The sequence below is a fragment of the Leptinotarsa decemlineata genome, unplaced genomic scaffold (assembly GCF_025532065.1).
Source record: "Leptinotarsa decemlineata unplaced genomic scaffold, Ldec_3_MD MMD2_tig00002159_RagTag_RagTag, whole genome shotgun sequence".
Lineage (NCBI taxonomy): Eukaryota > Metazoa > Arthropoda > Insecta > Coleoptera > Chrysomelidae > Leptinotarsa > Leptinotarsa decemlineata.
The window spans coordinates 1,268,537-1,288,995 of NW_027412574.1; the positions used below are offsets into that span (position 1 = coordinate 1,268,537).

A 20,459-nucleotide genomic window follows, 5' to 3' on the forward strand; every position below is an offset into this window, starting at 1 on the left:
CTCATCAGTGGAAAAGTGTCCGCATGCCTTCGGTTAAGTGTACGCAACAACGACAAAGTGTGCGCACGACAAAAACTTAACTAATTGCACATAGATCACAAGTAAATATTGCTACTCTCATAACTGGTACAGGCTTCGTGCTACCAAGATTTACAAATTGTACACTCAATCCACACTTCAGCCGTATCTCTGTACTTTTCGCGACATAACGGACAATAGTATTCTTGTTTCGAAGATTTATCTGTAGCCTTATCTTTCTCAATATTATATTTCTTCCTTTGATTGCATTTGGTTTTCATCTTCATTCATCTTTGGTATTCTAATCTTCTTATCAATTTGTTTTTGTTTCTCCTCCAACTTATTTTTAAAAGGACTCTTGGTGATTATTTCCGATTTGCTATAATTTTTGCGTCGAGACTGATTGTGTATTGCCTTTGGTAATGGCCTTTTATCGATTAAGGAAATATGAGACTGGTTATCATTCGGAATGTTACGAAGAATAGAGAGCGAAATAATTTGTTGCTCCTGAAATTCTTCTATTTTGTCCATTGGATCTGAAAGTGCGTGTAATTATTCATTGGCTTTGTTTATTTCAACTGCAGCTTCCATGTTCCGTTGTCTAGGTAGTGTTGAATTTTGTTGATTATGCACTTCAGCAATATTTGCAATGACGTGTTGTTCAGCGAGTGATGCACTTGGTGACGATGCGTTTCAGCAACAGTCAAAATCTCTTTCGTTTCTGCCAAATCGGCAGACGTAGAAGCACTCGATTCTTGTGCAATAGATCCAATGGCTAAAGCTCGATGACTTTGTCTTTCTTGAATTTCTACTGTAGTTACAGAATTTGAAGTAGATGAATTTTGAGTGACAGCTTCAGATGGACAAAACATATCCGTAACTGAGGATGGTGCGAAGCCTGCTTCTGTAAACAGGGTATCATCGTATGGATATATTCCAGTGACCCTGAATGCGGAAGCTGCGTTACCAACAGTTGCATCTTTTCTAAAGGCTATGTCGAAAGTCGAAGATCTACCGGCATGTTGTGTCATCCATTTATAAGCTTCTATTGCATACTGATTTTTCAGAGGACTATAAATAGCCCTATTCAAGGGCTGTAGCCTGTGAATGCTGTGTGGTGGCAATGTAAGTACAATGATGTTATTCTGTCTGCAATACTAAATAGCTTGCAGACTAATGTGGCATGAATGATTGTCAATAACCAACTTCTTGGCTGTATTAATTTGCTCTTGAGTACAGATTTTTCGATCAGGGCATTTTCTTAAATACTTGCGAGGCATTTTCAATCTGAAACATTGAATTTACTTACAGTAGGGTGGGTCTTTTCGACCCAACCCGCAAGCATTTATTGTAGAGAAGAAGGTGCAATATAAATGGCAAACCTTCAAGGGCTACAATTATTTCTAGAGATGATACATTAAGGATACAGAACAATGCAACAAGCAGCACAAAATAATCTCAATAGTATTCTCAAGAACACCACTCAGAGCGGGTGACATACTTAAACAGTCGAAATCTGGAAGAGTCCTTTCAGGTTGTATCCTGAAAGTAACTTTTTTGCACAATCTACACTATTTTGTAAAGAGTTTATATTGAACCTAATTGTTTTCTTCATTCCTTCAGAATATTTCCTTAATTTTTGTAAAAAGATGGAAAAAAACTTTTTTCTCAAAAACTAATCCCTCCTGAAAATATACCCCTTTCAATTGAATATGATCCCTGTGGCTGGAATTTGAACAAATAATCGTTTGAATGTCTTTCTGCACTGTCATCGTAACAAAAGTAGATTTAACTCGTCCTTGATAGGAATTCGTAATGTTATGAATGCATTTTTTGCTTCTTGTAATTATATTCAGATTGCTACTGAAAATTCAATTAGGCAATTGTCTCATTCCGAAACACGGATGTGCGCTATTGAAGATGACAGTGTTCCATGTAAATGCAAGTTTATCCCTTTTCCATACTACATTGTATAGCGTTCCTATAAATGGTATCTGATTCTATTACATAACGAATATTTGGAGTATAAAAGAAACAATATAAACTGAGTTTCGTATGTTGTCGTATGTTGAAGTACGACAACATACGTATGTGGAAATAGTTGTTTCAAAAATATTTTTCTCACGTGCAATTCAATGTTGACTTGAAAGTAGTTTCGGAAAGGATGTTTCTTCCAGTTTGTATCTGAAAGTAACTTCTGAGCATGATCCACACATCGTAAACAGTTTGTTTTGCATTTGATTGCTTCCTTCCGTTAGAAATTTCCCACAATTTTTGTATAAAAATGTAAAATTATATATTATTATTACATCAAACAATTATTTGAAATAAATTATAATTCAGGTACTTAGTCATTATATATCATTTGCGTTGGTTATAGAGATATGCTTACAAATTTATTATAAATATAAAACTCAATTATAGAGTGTTATCACTACAAAAAATTTATATTCGTTCTTGTTGAAGAAAAATCTCAAATCAATGTATTATATTATAGCTACAATGGAAACCTCGAAACATTTCTTCTACACCAGGATGTTATACTATTTTTCGACACGAGCTTTGCTAACCAAGCTGGCATCATCAAGATTCCACTGGGATTATGACTTTAAATATAATAACTATAACAAACCAACCCAGAAACTTTCAAATATGAGATTTTTTTCGGTTTTATTTTGGTATCGTGTTTTCAATTACTTAATACTTTTTTGTACTTTCGGAATCATCTACGTCTCACTGAGAATTCTCAAAGGTAGTATATCATATCATATAAGCATTGATACTTGTTCACTCAAGAGGGACATAAGAGAGATAATCGTCCGCACCTCATCTACGCCCGACGTCTGTTCTATGTGAATAGACGCAAATGTGAATGAAGTGATGTATAGCTCCGATACCACGTCTTTGCATGAATGATGAAGAGTTGTGGTATGGCTGCATTGATTAGATTTATGTCAAATGATTTTGAACTATGTTGATAATGAATTGATGTGAAATCAGTCTCCTGTAAACACTATGAGGGAACACACAGCACATCGTGTTCAGCATAGTCAAACCGCAGACACGTGTTTCTATCTCATTAGCTTGATCGCAAACAAATATCATGAACTCAATGGATCTGATCAACCAATTTGTTAAAGTTATCGGAAATACATATATAGAAAATCTAGCGAGATATATGAGTTTCGTAACAGATGAGTCAACTGAATAAACAACATATTCAATTAATGTATATGGATTGCCTCCAAATTTCTTTTTTATTGGAATGGTTCACGCAATTTTTCTCCAAAATATGATTATTGAAAATCTTCAATTTTTTCGTAATTGATTACAGCAGCAGTGTTATTCAAGTAAAATGTCACCTCTTTTATACGCTCATATGGTGTAGGAATCCTCTGAATGACGTCTGATTTAATTCTATAACGAACGTTTGTTGTACAAACTATAGGAAACAGTGTTTTTGTATAATTCATTGTTCATATAAAAGTAGTTATTTCGAAAGTATTTTTCTTTCGTGTAATTCAATGTTTATATGGAAGTATTTGTTTCCAGAGGGTTTTTTACCCAGTTTGAGTCCGAAAGTTACTTCTTTGTATGTGCTACACATCTTCGAGAAAAGTTTATTTTGAAATTGATTGCGGCAGCATCAAATAATTTTGGTAGAATTTTATATATTTTGACAAATACAAATTCTCTTATGTTGAAGCTGCCTCATTTCCGCCCTTTTCTTTCAGATACATATTCGTATCACAAACTAGTGCGGTCATATCGATACATAGATGTATGGTATTGACACCGAATAAGATTGAAGTAATTTAAATGAAAAAGTAGTTAGTCGCTATAATGGAAACAATTGATAATCATTATCAATATAGTTGGTTGGAATTTGAAGGTGTGTAAATGAAGTTCTTTCTCGTTTCGTTGATAAATTGAAAAATTATAACGCTTATTCCTTCAAAAGCGATGCTTAAATGATAAAATGATTCTCAACAGTGATGAAATTGACAGCGATAAAACTGACAGCCATGTACAGCTACCGGACTGAGTCATGGCCGGTTAGAAGCCCCTCCCTCAAGATGTGCAGTAGATGTATAGAAATCTGTTATCAGTGTGTTAGATTATTCGAGCCGTACTACGTAAAATTTCCAAACTCAAACTTTGTTATTTCTGAGCGATATCAATCGAGCAGCCAGCATGTAGATAACGAATCAAATATGAATTTACAACAACACAAAATAAAAAAACTTTTCGATATTTTCAAAAATGTTGAACTCATGTCAATAATTCATGCATACTTCAACTAGCACACTAGTAGGTGGATATGTTAATAAAATTATTTCTAGTGTAATCGGTCATTCAATACATTTTACATGTTGAGAAACAGTGTATAAATATGGAACTTGGAATATTACTTCAAATCGTCAGTTCTACGTCATTCTGAAACTGAAATGAATGCAGGAAGTTGAATATGCAAACTTCATTGATGATTCACTTCAAGTAGGTCTTCATAAATTATGTTGACGCCAGACACCAAAGTTGATTTTTGAAGACGGAAGAATAGAATTCTAATATAAAAAAGGTCAAAATACAAGCATTGATGGTGAAATAGAGAATTTAAAAATGCCTAACGGCAATGTCTCTTTGTGAATTGTTTCTATACTGAAAAATTTATATCATGTACGATGAAAATTGATGAACAAAGAAATATGTGTAATACAAGCTGGCCCAATCATCACAGAAAATAGAGATATTCCAAATCTCTTTGCTTCTATTTCAGATGAACTCAGATTCAATTTTTTCTCAAAACGAGTATACAGTGTCTTCCCCAAAGTATGCACCATATGGGAAACTTATTTATTAAGGGTTTTTCGACAAAATATTATTCTTGATAAAAGTTTGTGCATCCCCTAAAACTAAACATGCACCAACAAAATACAGTAAAACACACGTAATATATGAAGAGCCTTCAAATATTTGATTTTGAGTCAAGAGTAAAGTACTCTCATTTTGAAAAATTTCGGGAAATATTATTCAAAAAAGTTGTTCATAATTGAAAAATACACCTGGATTTGAAGTCATGACCATCCAAGTGAAGTTTTATTTTTTTTACTAATTTTTTTAAATGGGCACTACGAAAAAAAATTGCTAAAACAATAAATAAATAGCATCCTGTATAAGAAGGTATATTTCAAAAGCGTGTAATAATACGAATTACATAAATATGGTGTTAACCATGTTCAATTTTTTTGAAGAAGAGTAAAATAATTTTCAAAGTTTTTGATGCAAAATTATTTTTATTTTTTGTTAACACCTAAAATTACTTAAAATTATACAGTTCTGTAACAAAAACTCGATATTCAATAATATCAAATCACAAAACAACAAAATAAAATAGGTATTTCGGAACAAGCTTGTCGATTTTCAGGAGATTTCCTTGTCCAAAATAATTCTCCAAAATAATCACCAAAATACCTATTTTATTTTGATATTTTGTGATTTGATATCATTGAATATGAGGTTCTTGTTACAATACTGAATAATTTTGAGTAATTTTTGGTGTTAACGAAAAGTAAAAATAACTTTGCCCAAAAACTTTGAAAATTATTTTACTCTTCAAAAAATTTACCCTGGTTACCACCATAGTAGTGTAATTTGTAATATTGCAGGTTTTTAAAATAAAACGTTGTTTACAGGATGCTGTCTATTTATTGTTTTAGCAAATTTTTCTTTTCTTAGTCCCTATTAAAAAAACGTTAAAAAAGTAAAATTCCACTTAGATGGCCATGACTCCAAATCTAAATGTATTTTTCAATGCTGAACAACTTTTCAAAATAACATTTCTTGAGATTTTCCTAAATAAGAGTACTTTATTCTTGTCTCAAAATCAAATATTTGAAGGCTCCTCGTATATTACGTGTGTTTTACTGTATTTTGTTGGTGCAGAAATAACTTTTTGTCAAAAAATCCTTAATAAAGAAGTTTCCCATATGGTGCATACTTTGGGGATGACACTGTATAAACCCGTTTCATTCAATGTTTTTCTTAGGCATGTGAGCGAAAGTGAATTACGAAACATTGTTTTCAACCTGAAAAAGAAATCCAAAGATATACTCGTGATTTTACTGAAAGATAGGTACGAAATATTTTTTTTTACCTGAGAAAGAACTTCAGAGACATTCATGAAATACTCGTTATTTTACTGAAAGAGTGTGTCTGTTACACAAGGTATATTTTCGGAGCAACATGATTATTTTGAAAACTGAGTAGATTGAAGTGCAATTTTCTAATTTCAAGTTCGTGATCAGCTGAAACAAATAAGTTTGAGTAGAAGTTTCTTCTGCTTCTACAGATTTTTCCACTCCAGTGTACATGAAAGACTTGCCACAATCGAAAATGTGTCCGAATACTGTTATATCCGCATCGAAAAAATGGTGCAACGGTACGCAATCAATTAGTATTCTACAGAGCCTCATAGAAAGCTGTAACAAATATTTTGGGCCACTATAAAAGCGTTATCCAATGAGTTTTCACTTATCAGTCGATCTTTATTCTTCAAGCAGAAAAACATGGCCATAAAGGTAGGCAGTGCGTTATATACGGGGTGGTAAATCATCAGTTTAACAGCGTTTATGAAAGTTCAGAACGTGGCGTAAAGCAGTGCAGTGATACTGATAAAATTTTGCGGTTTCATAGTGACTGAAATATTAGCTCGTAAAAGTGATGTATTGTAGGGTGTCCATCAAATTCTTGAATTGTTTGGTCAACGAAGTGCCTATTTTGAAAAATTTAAATACAGTGCGATGATATTCATTCATAATTATCTATAGTAGTCAGCCTCTGAAACAACTTCATTTCAAAAAATTAATTCATTTGTTCAGAACTTACATTATTGAGGAACTACGGCTGAACAAATATGTGTTAAATGATATTTATTTCAATTCATACACACCAATCAATAACACATTGACGATGAGAGAGAGAGAGAGAGAGATAGAGAGGAAGAGAATATACTTTATTGTCATAAGAGTAATCTTGTGAACAAAGTTTCACTTAATCTATAATACAGTTTTTATGTAAAAACAAAGTGCTTTTAAATTGATCAATTTTCACTTAATACATGAAATCAGTTTGTATATATAAAACATATAAGTCATACAGAGGATACTGGCAAATAAAAAAGCAGTTTGTGTATATAGAAACATGTAAGTGGAAATAATATTAAAGATGAACGAGCAATTTCAATGCTGAAAAACTCTTGCAGTAAATGATCGATCTAATCGTTTCACTGAAATGTAGTTCTTTTGCGATTATATATTTTCAGTGAAGTAGTGTACTCGAATGAATTAAAATCTCTATCAAAAATAAAGCAAAGTTAAACTGAATTCTTACAGAATGCAATCGATAACTTTTCCTTCCAATTAGTTTTTCTCGAATGTTCTTCTGAATGAATCGTTGCTATTAATCGAATCGAAATCAAATTAAAATATCATTTCGAACAAACATTGTAAAAGTATCAAAAAATTTAAATTATTTAATATATATTCAGGACCAAAATCTGGAATGAATATATCACAATGTTCAGCATTTTAATTTATAAAACTGATTTTTTTCTGTATATGATCGGAGTAATCAATTACCATCAAAGTCTGAACTAACTATAGCGTGTTTTAACTTTCTAGTTCATCATTCTCACCGCTCTGGTGGCACTAGCTAGAGGAAGTGTAATAGGAGCCCCGGCCGCAGTGTTGCCAGCACCATCAGTACTTGCTAAAATTTCCGACGCTACATTTGACCCCAATCCATCCTACTCATATGCCTACGACGTCCAGGATGCTCTCACTGGTGATTCAAAAACGCAAGTCGAAAGCAGAGCCAACAACATAGTCAGAGGCCAGTACACCGTAGCAGATCCAGATGGCACTCGTAGAGTCGTAGACTACTACGCTGATCCTATTCATGGGTTCAATGCTGTCGTCAGAAAGTTGCCTCTGGCTGTAGCTGCAGCACCCGTCGTAGCTAGAGCCGTGGCACCAGCCGTAACTCCTGTAGCAAGAGCCGTAGCAGCCCCTTTCGTGGCACCAGTTGCTGCTCCCGTAGCAAGAGCTGTGGCAGCTCCAGTTCTTCCAGCTCCCTTCGCCAGGGTAGCATCTCCTTACGTTGCAGCCCCTGCCTTAGCTCCTGGAATTGCGAGAGTGGCCGCTCCATATGTGGGTGCGCCAGCTCCATTAGCCTTTAGTCCAGGGTGGGGCTCGCCGTATTCACTGGCCCCAGCGCCGGCCGCTGTTTTATAGATTCCTACTGATTACGTTTGTTAAGAGTTCACTATTTTCTGTATAATTTTGTAAATAAATGATGATATATTTATAAATAAAATGATTTCAACAGACCAGTGTGAGTCAAAACCTATTGTTCTCATTTCATAATGAGAAACTTCAAATTCCAACAGTGATACGAGTTTGAATATTGGAATTATCAGAAAACTAAGATTTTTAGCCAATATTTTGGCACAAATTAATGAATTTCGAAAATGTATGTATGATGGACGGAAGATCGATACTGAATCAAAACTATTTTGATGGACGTTTTCGTTAAACATTAAACTTTGTTAGTAGGTGCTCAGATTGAATTTGTTTGAAAAATAATCAGTTCATACACTGTGGATAGCTCTTGTGTATTTCAGGTATTCATTTGTTGAGTCAAAACATAATAGTTAATATTCAATTTTCCAACTGTTATTCTCCCGTTTTGATATTGAAAGACTATAATCTTCTCCGAAATGAGGAAAAATATATTCATTCAACTGACATAATTGTGCTGAATGGAGTGATGCCTCTGTCATTTGAATATTCCGGCTTAGTTACAAAACATAACGTCAGTCGTGTAAATGAACTTGCCTCATGGATTTCCAATCGATTTATGATGCGCTTATGGTGTCTTGGCGAACGTGACTATAACTCAAAAAGCATTAGTAGAATTTCAATCGTATATCTCCAGATGCGTTGATGGCGGAGAACTTTCATCAAAGGCAACAGGCCGACGCCACCGATGCATAACATCCTTTCTTCATTGAAAAAATCGATGACTCGATATTTTCTTTGAAGTCTGTGGTCGAATCAAAGACAAAAATTGGTTTCATATTAATAACCGTGAAATGGTTGCGGAAAATTGTAAATTTTTTGTAAATGTGTTTTCAGTTGGCATGGCTTCATTTTTCCAGGTGAAACAATAGCATAACCTTCATATTTTCAAGTATCTGTCAAAATCTGTTTTTCCGTTGATCAGCTGTCGCTTCCCTAAGAACGACAATTCTCAAAAGTCGAAATTTGTGTGAGCTGAAAACTAACGAGGTCTCACCTTCTAACGTGTGATTTCTAATACGGCTTGGACGATAGGAAGTGGAAACCGATCGTCCTGCCTTGCGGTTCGAACCACACAGCGGTCGATTGAGTGAGTGGAGCAAACCACCTACGTCACCCAATAAAATACCGGCAATACATATCGCGTAAATGATGAAAAACTAGTTCTAACAATTAAAATTCATACAAAGTACTATTTCCTTTTATTACACTGGCCTGTATTCTTGCACAAGCGAAGGATCGTTACGTGTGATGGAAAGTGGGTCATCTACAACAGGAGACGTTCCGGACAGTGGTTTGACATCGATAAGCCATCCAGGCACTTCCCAAAGGCGAAAAGAAACAAAGACCATGTATACTGTGTGTTGCTCAGCGGCTAGTGTCATTCATTATAACTTTCTGCAACCGAGACAAACCATCATAGAAGAGTCCTATTGTGAGAAAATCGACGAAATATACTAAACATCGCTTCAGCAGCAGCCGGCACTGGTCAACAGAAGAGGTTCGATTCTGCTCCAAGACAATGCCTGTCCGCATGTTTCACAAATCACCGTCCGAAAATCAATTCAATTGAACGTCGAAGTTCTGCCTCAGGCACCATACCCCGCCAACCGACTACCATCTTTTCAAGCACTTTAACTTTCTCATCGGTAGAACCTCCGTCCATAAGAACCAGACAATAATAGCCTTCATCGATTTCATCGAGTCCCGAGCAGGAATTTTTTTGCTGACGGAATTATTCGACGTTGTTGGCAAATGTGCACTGATCCAAATGGATTTTATTTTGATTGAATTTGATGAGTGGGTGATATAGCTCATACCTTTTGGATGGTATCTATTGGAGCAGAGGAGATTACATTGCAGCTAAAAGGAGATTGGAACTTCTACGATTGAGATATTCTCTTGTACGGGTTCCAACAAATCTACTTATTTTTTCCACCGAATATTGACTATTGTTATCTCTGCAACACAAATTTCAACTGATTTCATGTGTGGTTACTTCATTAAGTCTTTTTCACGAAATATCTTGAATAAATAAACCATCAGGAATACAGAAACATAACGATATCAATAGCGATATTAGAAATGAGTAACAATGAAATAAAAATTTATAGTAATATGGATAATCTTGTATCGATATATTTACGTATTTGTATTTGAATGAAATGCATTCAGAACCTCTGGTATGAAATGAATCTTTCGAAAACACTTGCCTAATAAGGATTACCTTTTTTCTACTTTCAATTGTATATTAATGCGAACAATGAGCTATTAGGAACGGGAACTTTATTGCCGTTCATAGGTCTCATTCTACATTTCTCGATTTCATAACTTTCGAAGATATTTAAAAACTTGTTGTCATCTATCGGCCTCAACAATTTAAAGCATTTTTCGCTCATTTTATGGCCACACAGTAACAATGGACTTCTCTAGTCTATGAAATCGAATATATGAAACATGTTTCTTCTAGCGAGCTATTATAGTTCGCTTTGTTTATCACGATCCTCACCCCTTATTTCATGAATCCCTAACTGTTCCTTTTCCGTCGTCTTGTCATTTGGATTACCCAACACTTCTTGAAATGTACGAGCACATTTTGAAAGCTACTCTCATATTCAATTTTTCAGAAACTACAAGTCTTCATCATTCTGAAAATCGAGAATTCAAGGATGCACTCTTGAAATTTTCTCTTTCTAATCAAGGTATTCATGACATTTGAGAGATATACGTTACTTTCAGCTATCTCCTTGATAACTTTCTTCTCGATATCATATCTTTCCTTGCTCAAAGGGAACGTTACCAGCCTATCGACAAGAAAAGGCAGCTTCGCAATTTTTTGTTGTGTGCAATGATGAAAGATGTCAAGAAAGTGTTATTCTTTCTATATACATCAAATTCTGAACCCTTATCGATGTTTCTTATAACTAGAACATTCAAGAATAGAGTTAACGTTTGAAATTGAAATTCTGTTTCTGTTAAAATCTGTTAAAAATCTGTTTTTTCCGTTAACCAGCTGTCTCACCCCTACGAACGACAACGCTCAGAAGTTGAAACTTGTGCGAGCTAAGGATTAACGAGGTCTTACCATTTAACATGTGATTCCTAACATGGGTTGGACGATAGCAAGTGAAGATCGATCGTTCAGACTAGAGCTTGAACCACCGACCAACATGGCAGTCAATTCGAGTGAGTGAACAAAGCACCCACGCCGAACCGCTTGGCTACCGACCGACCAATGACGAAGAATAGCCATTTCATTGAAATCTGAAAGAATACGCGACATACACTCAATGCATCCAGCCTCGTCAAGTAAGTCGGGTGCCGGATCTGTGCTCCCGTGTCAAGACACAATAGATTTCAACAAGGAAATGATATTGCTGTTCAGTCATTTACGTACTCTGTTCATATATTCAAACATTGGGTCTTTATTAATAGTACTTTCAAACGAATGTTCTTGTTGAAATTCCTCGTTATTCAAATAATGATATTGATTCAATTCAAAAATTGATACCTACTTTGTTCTCATATTGATACATTGAGCTGAGAATATTTCAGGATTAAATTTTTTCGAATACGAATATAGTGATAGTAGAAGAATTTGGCAATACCTTCAGAATATTCAAATATAAACACTCATGACTTTACCTAAAATAACAAAACATACTCTTGGTTTGTCTGCCGCTAAATCGGCTTATTTCTCACTTGTTGAGTCACATTTAAAATATGAAATTCCTTTCTGGGAAGTATGTTGCAAAACTCAAACGCAGACGATGTTCATCATTCAGAAAAGGACTATAAGATTCATGTGTAATGCCAAAAGTTGAGACTCCTGCAAACCCTTATTTGAATTACATAAAATCTTGACAGTTTTTGGAATCTTCATTTTAGAAACAGTAGGTATGTTTAATTAACAAACATAAATTGATATTTAGCGGTTACTCTAATTACTATGCCCTTCGTCAATCTAACGACCTAAGATTACCCATACCAGCCTCTGCTCTAGTCAAAGACTCTATATATTATAATGGTCTCAAGATGTTCAATCATTTACCTGACCATATTAAAATTTTACAGGATAGCTGGGTATTTCGAAAATCAGTAAAAGACTTATTATGTGGTAGACCCTATTATAGTTTAGAACAGTTCTATGAGAACCGCTCTCTCTAATTTATTTTATCAACTGTATTTTTCATTAAACAAAGTATGGTCTACTGCATTTGAACTGTTCAAACTTTTTTGGTATTTTTTATTGTATGATATCTTTAATCAAGTTCATGTGTTTGAGTATTTTAACATAATTTGTACCCTATATATGTATGTGTGTGTGTATAGATATGTATCTGTATATATATATACACATGTGTTTTGTCCACGAATTTTCCCCTTTTGATATATATATATATATATATATATATATATATATATATATATATATATATATATATATATATATATATATCAAAAGGGGGAAATTCGTGGACAGAACACTCAAGAAATATGGAGGCAAACCGCGGACACGTGTTTCTGGCTATTGGCCTCATCAGCGCGGTGCAGCCAATTGCAAAGATGTACATATATATATATATATATATATATATATATATATATATATATATATATATATATATATATATATATATATATATATATATATATATATGCTTATGTTTATGATGACTGATAAAAATTTGTAGCTTTGTCAATAAGATATAATGTTCTTTGGGCAATAAAGCATAGTATTATTATTATTACCTGAAAGCTCCAGTTGTACATATTCAACCTGAACATCTTCAATTATGGTATTAATTCTCTTTCCTTCACCAAAAAACAATCAACTTTGATACATATACTATTTCCATTTATTATATACCAATCACGGACTTTATTTTGGATCAAGTCCACTCACTTGTCCCTATAGATACAAATTCATGTAACGATCATTGAAAATCATTTATTTACAATTAATGGGAAATATGCATTTTACAAAACCGTAAATGTGCTATATGTGAAAGGCACTGACAGTCTTGAGTAACTCAGAACAGGAGCAGCGACATAAGGTGAAGAGATTAGAGGAGCTGAGACTCCAAATGCTGGAAGAGCAGTCACTGGAACTGATTTTGGTGCAACTTCAACACTTTCTACCGCTTCTGAATCTGCAGGAACTTTAGTTGCCCTTATTGCAGCTGCTCTAGTCAACAACGGTGCAGTAATTGCTCTTGCAACTAAAGGTGCAGCTACAGTTTTTGCAATTACTGGTTCTACCTCAACAGGTTCGGCAGCTACTGGTTCGGCAATTGCTGTTGAGGGTTCTTTTCTGACGACTGCTCTGAATCCATTCACAGGGTCTGCAGTATAATCTACGATTCTTCTGGTACCATCGGGATCATTGAGACTGTATTGACCCTTGACAATATCTCCATTTCTGCTCTCGAGATGAGCTTTTGAATCTCCAGTTAGAGCGTCCTGGACATCATAAGCGTAGGAGTACTGAGGTGAGAGATCTACGGTATCATCCGATATTTTTGCTACAACAGGCACCACGCGAGACACTGCTGCTTGTGAGGCACAGGCTAGAGCAGCGATGAAGAAAACCTAAAGATGAAATGATCTGTTTAGTTCAGGTTACACACATTATATAACATTGTCCACAACATATAACCCTTATTAAAAAACACCAATTTGTTATTTTCGTGATATATTTTTCCACTAACGAAGGGGTACGTTATTTTCTATGATTTGATAAACATTTGCGTTTGGCGTAGCCCTTATCTTTCAACACTTAGACATGAAACGAGTAAAAACTAATTGAATATGTTTGAAAAAAAATCTGTTTGAAATCTGTTTTTCCGTTAATCAGCTGTCGCCCCCATATGAACAACAATTCTCAGAATTTGAGAAACTTGTGCGAGCTAAGTGTTGGAATTGTTTATTAGTTCATTTTGATGTTAATATTTTCTCTCCCTGTATGAATAATTTTGTTTTATGATTTGTTTGGTAACTATGGTATCCAGTTGTTCAGTTGTTAAAATATTAATAATAGAAAAGTCAAAACCTATTTTTAAAATGATAAAATAATAAGAATCCATTTACAAAATTTGGCGACCGTGACAGGACACGAACCTGCAATCTTCGAGCTTACGGTTTTCCGATCGTGAGTCGAGCGCATTACCACCGCGGCCAATTCGAATATCAGACTGACATTTGAAAACATTTCTCATAAATCATCAATTTGTGTTTCAGTTTTCACTCACAAAAGTGAAATGTTCTCAACAAAATTTTCTGATTCTTGTTTTCCACGAACTTCAAATCGACCAACAACTATAATTATAACACAAAAATTTTCTTATACTCATTTCTCACCAACTTCAAATCGACCAATAATTATCGATTCAACGATGGAATGAGTTACTATATTGTAAAAAATATATGCCTTACTCATTTCTATAAATTATGTAACATATAATTATTTTTCCATAGAGACAAAAATCTTCACCTTAGTTTATATATTCCCATTATTTTATAGTTTTTTCTTCAACGATTTACCAGAAAAAGCTAATCATGAATGTATTCAAGACAGATAAGGGGGAATTGAGAGTATTCACGATAAATGTGATATTTCAGGAATTTCTAATAAAATCGTCAAATGGAACTGTTTTTTATTATCGAGAGACCAATTTCCATCTGCTTGGGATAATTAATCCAAGAGTATTTGTATTCCTAGTAGACTTTACAAAAAGAAAATGTTTACTGTCTACATTTGCTCTTATTGTCACCACAATTATGATTTATATTTTTGTTTCAATGTATACTTATTCTATACACATATCGGTGAAATTTTTGTTGTTTTCCATCAAACTATTCCATATTGACTTGAAAAAACTCCTTCATATCTGCTAGATGGTAATGAATGAAAGTTGATTGTAAATAACGGATTCGTTGAGTTCGCGAATAATCTGAGTTCTGGACCGAACCAATTAGATATACGTCTTGTTCAGTGAAAATATTATTAGAATAATATCAATGAAGCACTTACTTTCGAAATCATTTTTCAGATTATTTTTTATTCCACACCAGAAACTGAACTGATGATGATGAACGGTTTGCTGAGAAATATATATATATATATATATATATATATATATATATATATATATATACCCCCTTGAATACCTACAGAATATCAAGTGATTTGGCAACAGCCCCTAAAACCTCAAAAAGTATATGTTTGACGTTATGAACTTGTACTTGACTTCTATTTAGTAATTATTCTTCCAATTCCATTACAAATATTCTTACAACTGTTAGAATGATTAGTATTTCAAAGGCATATAGGTTGAAGGCAACTTCGAAACTGATTTGGTGACAAGGTCATAATATTTACATTAAAAATGCACTGTGTGGTCCTGATGGTAACACCTGAATAAGCAAACAGTGAATCACTGCAGGAATTGTTCAGTTCCACATTGAAATAAATTCAGATTCGATGATATGATTCACTCGAATATTGAAAACGTATTAGAATGTGAGCTATTCATTTCACCGTGAGAAGAGTTTGATGGCGATTTCCTGTAGGAATATATAGTAATCATTATATTATGGAACTGAAGTAAAAGCAAAAGAATTTTGTCCATTTATGAAAAATATTTTCAAAAGAATATATAGAATTTTTTCACATATTTGTTGAAAAAAAACAGAAATGATTCAATGATTCTAATTAAAATACTCCAAAACAGTAATGTGACAACACTTCTCTCGATGATTTTGCGTCGACGACAGTATTGTCAAACTTTCACTGTATAAGGCAGGTTTCATATATGAAAATATGAAATTGCTAAAAATGATTCTTTGAAAGCCAAATGTCAATGCTATCATGTGCGATTTTATTTATCTTCACATTCTCGGTAGGTCGGTCGGTAGCCGGGCGGTTCGACGTGGGTGATTTGTTCACTCAGTCAATCGGCCGATGTGTGAGTCGATGGTGCAAGCCCCAGGCTGAACGTTCGATTTTCACTTGCAATCGTCCAACCCGTGTTAGGAATCACACGTTAAAAGGTAAGACCTCGTCCTTAGTTCGCCCAAGTTTCGACTTCTGAGGGTTATCATTCGTAGGGGTGCGATAGCTGATTAACGGAAAAAACATATATTAAACATTTTTAAACATAGTTTCTCCGAATAAACGGTCAAATTCAGGTCTTTCCCAGCTAATAAATTTGTCTGCAGTCACATCCATTTGTCTAACTTTTCCCCTCGTATCTGATATCATTTTTGATGGTTTTTAATAGTTTCAATCAACAGCGTGTATACAAAGGATTTTAATGATTTTCCATACCACATTTTCTAGAATGGAATTGAGATCTATTTTTTACAACTACCAATTTCATTGCTCAAAGTGCCTAAGGTGGATTTTGTTCTCATGAGTCGGGACTATAAATTTTGGGTCAACTTTGATGGACCACTGAGAACACCATCGTTTTGAAAAATGAATTGACACATTTTATACCTGGAACAAATGAGATTAATAAACATGTTTCCATTTTATGGAAGAAGATACTGAGGAAAAACTGTATCCCCTTTTACATTGCGATCACTTACGCTTATTCACGGTTCTTTTAATCTGGGCATGCATTCATTACAGTGAATTGCAGAGAATACAAGCATCGCGACTCCTTGTTTCACTTTTTTGAAGTGACTTGATGAAAAAAACATTAAAATTGCATTCAAGCATCCATAATTCTGAGTGTAGTGATATTTTTCCACTGTCAAACTACATTTCTTGATCTTAGACTTGGTGAAACCCGTTATTATAGTTTTGGTGTCCTGAACCATATGGACTGAGAAATTGGAGTAAAAATTTATTGTTCCGCTTCAGCTATCCTGTGTCATAGTTAGAAATTGGATTTCCAAAATACTTCATAAATAAATAATTCATAAATTTCTGAAGTAATATTAATTGAAAAATGATTTTGAAGAAGTATCAAATTTTGAAATGACAGGTATAACCTTATTTTCAAGTTCACATGCTGTTGAAAATTTTCCCAATACTATTTGTGAAGTTTCCTTTTGAAAGCATTTTCTTTGTTGACTGCGAAGTACTGCGTGAAAGACAATTTCATAAGTAAATGTTTGGGTGTCTTTAGAGTGAGGCAGTTATGAACGAGAAATTCATATAATTTTGTTAAATTGTCATAAAATATGAAAATGATGTGTTCTGGATTCCTTGAATCGCTATGTAATTTCATCGTTCACTGTTGAATTTCTTGTTAACTACACTATTTGTTGGTTCTGATGTGTCTCTCACGTCTTGAATGTCTTTATTAGAGCTTCATTTCATTTGGTTACTTGAGTTGTTCGTACGCTGAATTTTATTTCATATATTTTTCTAACACACTCGATCTACATTCTTGTTCCAGTCCTACTTTTCATTGGTATCATCCTCTTCAGCATGACAATGTTCATCATCATCTGAATATTATCATATTTTATACTCTCTCAACTTCAGAACTGGACTGGATATTGGGATTACTGAATGAATTTACATAGAAAGGTATTATATTTGGTAATTTCCGAAGAAAAACCGTGTAACGTCACTATTAAAAAAGTTGATTCTTACATTCTCTTTGCAAGGCTCCACATTCGTTACATTCTTGTGAGGCCTTGACTGATCACACCTTCTCGAGGAGTTGTCCTCCTAGGTCATCGTCCATCCTTTTCTTTCCAGGAAGGTCAACAGGTCACTAGGAAACTTCTTCTTTATATTGGCAGGTGTAGGCCAAGACTCGCCGAAAACATACTCTCTTTGGCAACCTCACGGTGGATTCCGTGAAGGTTTTGGAAGGTGCAGCGATATTACTGTCGTTGCGCGGCTTCTTCAACCTTCTTGGGGTGCACAAGTGAGGGAGCTTTCCTGCAGGGGCAGTCGGTTCTTTACCTTTATTCAAGGCGGGACTCATGGCGCCAGCCGCAGGAAGTGCCCTGGCTGTTGGAGGTGACCTGTTCAGCCTCATTCCAAGCGGTAGATTGGGGTGGACATTTCTGTTCATCCTCAGCCACCGCCTTAGATTGAGGTGACCACTTCAGTCCACCCTCGGGATTGGTTTTTGTTGTTTTTGTTTTTGTGTTGTTTCATTTATGTATGTTCCCACGAGTAGCAAGGGAGGAGTTGGTCACCTCTGGCAGAACCCCGCATTACCAGGAGTAGACTGAATACAATGAGGTTTCGCCCAGTTCCGCAAGGGTATCATTCATGACCGCATATCACCCGGCGGCCATTCAGCTGTCGGCACGATTCCTTACACCTTAGCTTGGGTAGGCTGGCTCACGGTGGCATGTTTTGCAAAGGCTTCTGGGTTTTAGTTCCTCTCACCCTACTTATTTCTGCCACTGACCAGGAGTCCGGCGACCCCGTCCGTAAGACCACATTGGCTTCCCGGACACGGCTTCCAGTGCCCTGGCCGTTCCCCTATCCGCCACAGGGGGATGCGCCCGATAGGTAGCCCAACCCACGGGGACTGATCACATAACCTCCAATTCAGAAAATGTCAACTTCATTTGTTTCAGTGCTCCCTTTTTTATTCAAGCTGAATTGCACTACTTGAAATCACTAACACGTTTTTCAAAGCGGAGTATTGTAAGTAGACACATTGCACAACTCATATTTTGACGACAAAATTTAACTAGACTTTCATGTTTAAATATGTATCAGGATAGTTTAGGTGAATCCAAATTAGTTTTCAAGTGATATTAGGTTTCAATAAGTTGGGATACCTTGTTATTATAACAATGACCAGCTGGCTCAAAAGCAGGCCTTCTAAGTCACCTGATATTACGAACGCCCTTCAATTTGTATATCGAGAAGTATATCTTCTCTATCTACACAATCCATTTCAGAATTTATGAATAGAATCTTATAACGAAATAACGTCAGAAACAGTGAATAATGTAGAAGTGAATTTGTAAACAGGAATAGAATGATGAACATTTCGAATATTTATTGATTCGAACTGAAATGAGTTTTCAATCAAATTGTTATTGAAATTATGATTTGCTTCCTCCAATCTTTGGAGGAAGCAAATCATATGAACTGTTTGGTATGTTTTTGAGCTCTCTCAACAATTCGGTTTTTATCTCCTCAGTCATCGCAAAACGCCGTCCTTTCATGGGTCTTTTCAATCTTAAAAACAAAAAAGTCGAAAGGGGTCAAATATGGTGAATACGATGGCTGAGGCACGATTTCGCTATAGTTTTTGGCCAAAAAATCACAAACAAGCAATAACATGTGAACAGGAGTATTATCGTGATGCAAAAATCATTGTTTTTCTACAATTTCACAATTCCACGCATTGCTTCTCGCAAGTGGCACAACTTCAAGATAGTACTACTTATTTACCGTACGACAATATATCAATAACTTCTAATGCAATACGCTACGGTGATAAAAAAAAATTGAGATGCCGAACTTTGACAAGTGATCGAACTTGGCGGGCTTTTTTGTTCTTGGCTCTCCTAGGCTTTTTCATGATTCGTAACCAGTTAAGATCCTTTCAATTTCTCCAATAGCGATTCCATGATTCTCTACAACATTTTTCTTCACTTGTACTTGTACAACTCATAAACGACTATTTTTTAAGGAGATATATTCATGCCTAATTTTATTAGGAATTGTTATTTTTCTTGGTTCAATCCAGCACAATTGATGAGTCTTAAGGCATGAAAAAATAGCTGTGTGTTGGATTACGAATGCAATGCTGTGGGATCGGGTATCAACTACCTATTTATTGTATTGATTTGAGATTTGTGATGATGATTGTGATTGCATCTTCCTAGCAAAGTATATTCAGATTTTCAAATGTTTTTTGTGACATTTTCATTTTGCATATGCGAACTTTCTAAGCCTCAAGCCAATTATTCTATTTATGCCTTTGAAAATGTCGGATTTCATAGTCTTGACGTAAAAAATGAGTTTTTAGCTCTTGCAGTTAGTTATAGGTGATACACGTGGAAATGTTATTGAATTGAAAATAATGACTCAAGCAGAGGGCTAATTTGTGAAAAGTTCCAGTATGGCGTCCATGAACTCGGATATTG

The 20,459-nt window shown here is 34.8% G+C and overlaps 3 protein-coding genes across 9 annotated transcripts in view; 2 read left to right on the top strand and 1 right to left on the bottom strand.

Moving 5' to 3' along the window:
- The window catches only part of dlg1 (MAGUK family member discs large 1), an 889,881-nt gene that overhangs the window by 255,052 nt on the left and 614,370 nt on the right, over positions 1–20,459 (top strand). The gene's annotated exons all lie outside the window — the stretch shown is intronic.
- On the bottom strand, positions 722–15,494 carry LOC111503152 (uncharacterized). Its single transcript, XM_023157379.2, is given in 4 exon segments — positions 722–781; positions 783–1,167; positions 13,396–13,967; positions 15,409–15,494. Coding segments are annotated over 4 exon segments (1,029 nt in total). The 5' UTR covers positions 15,421–15,494.
- Positions 6,467–8,420, top strand: LOC141482962 (larval cuticle protein A2B-like). The gene is made up of 2 exons (XM_074177002.1): positions 6,467–6,596; positions 7,698–8,420. The coding sequence occupies exons 1-2, from the start codon at positions 6,585–6,587 to the stop codon at positions 8,307–8,309; spliced, it is 624 nt and encodes a 207-aa protein (XP_074033103.1). The 5' UTR covers positions 6,467–6,584; the 3' UTR covers positions 8,310–8,420.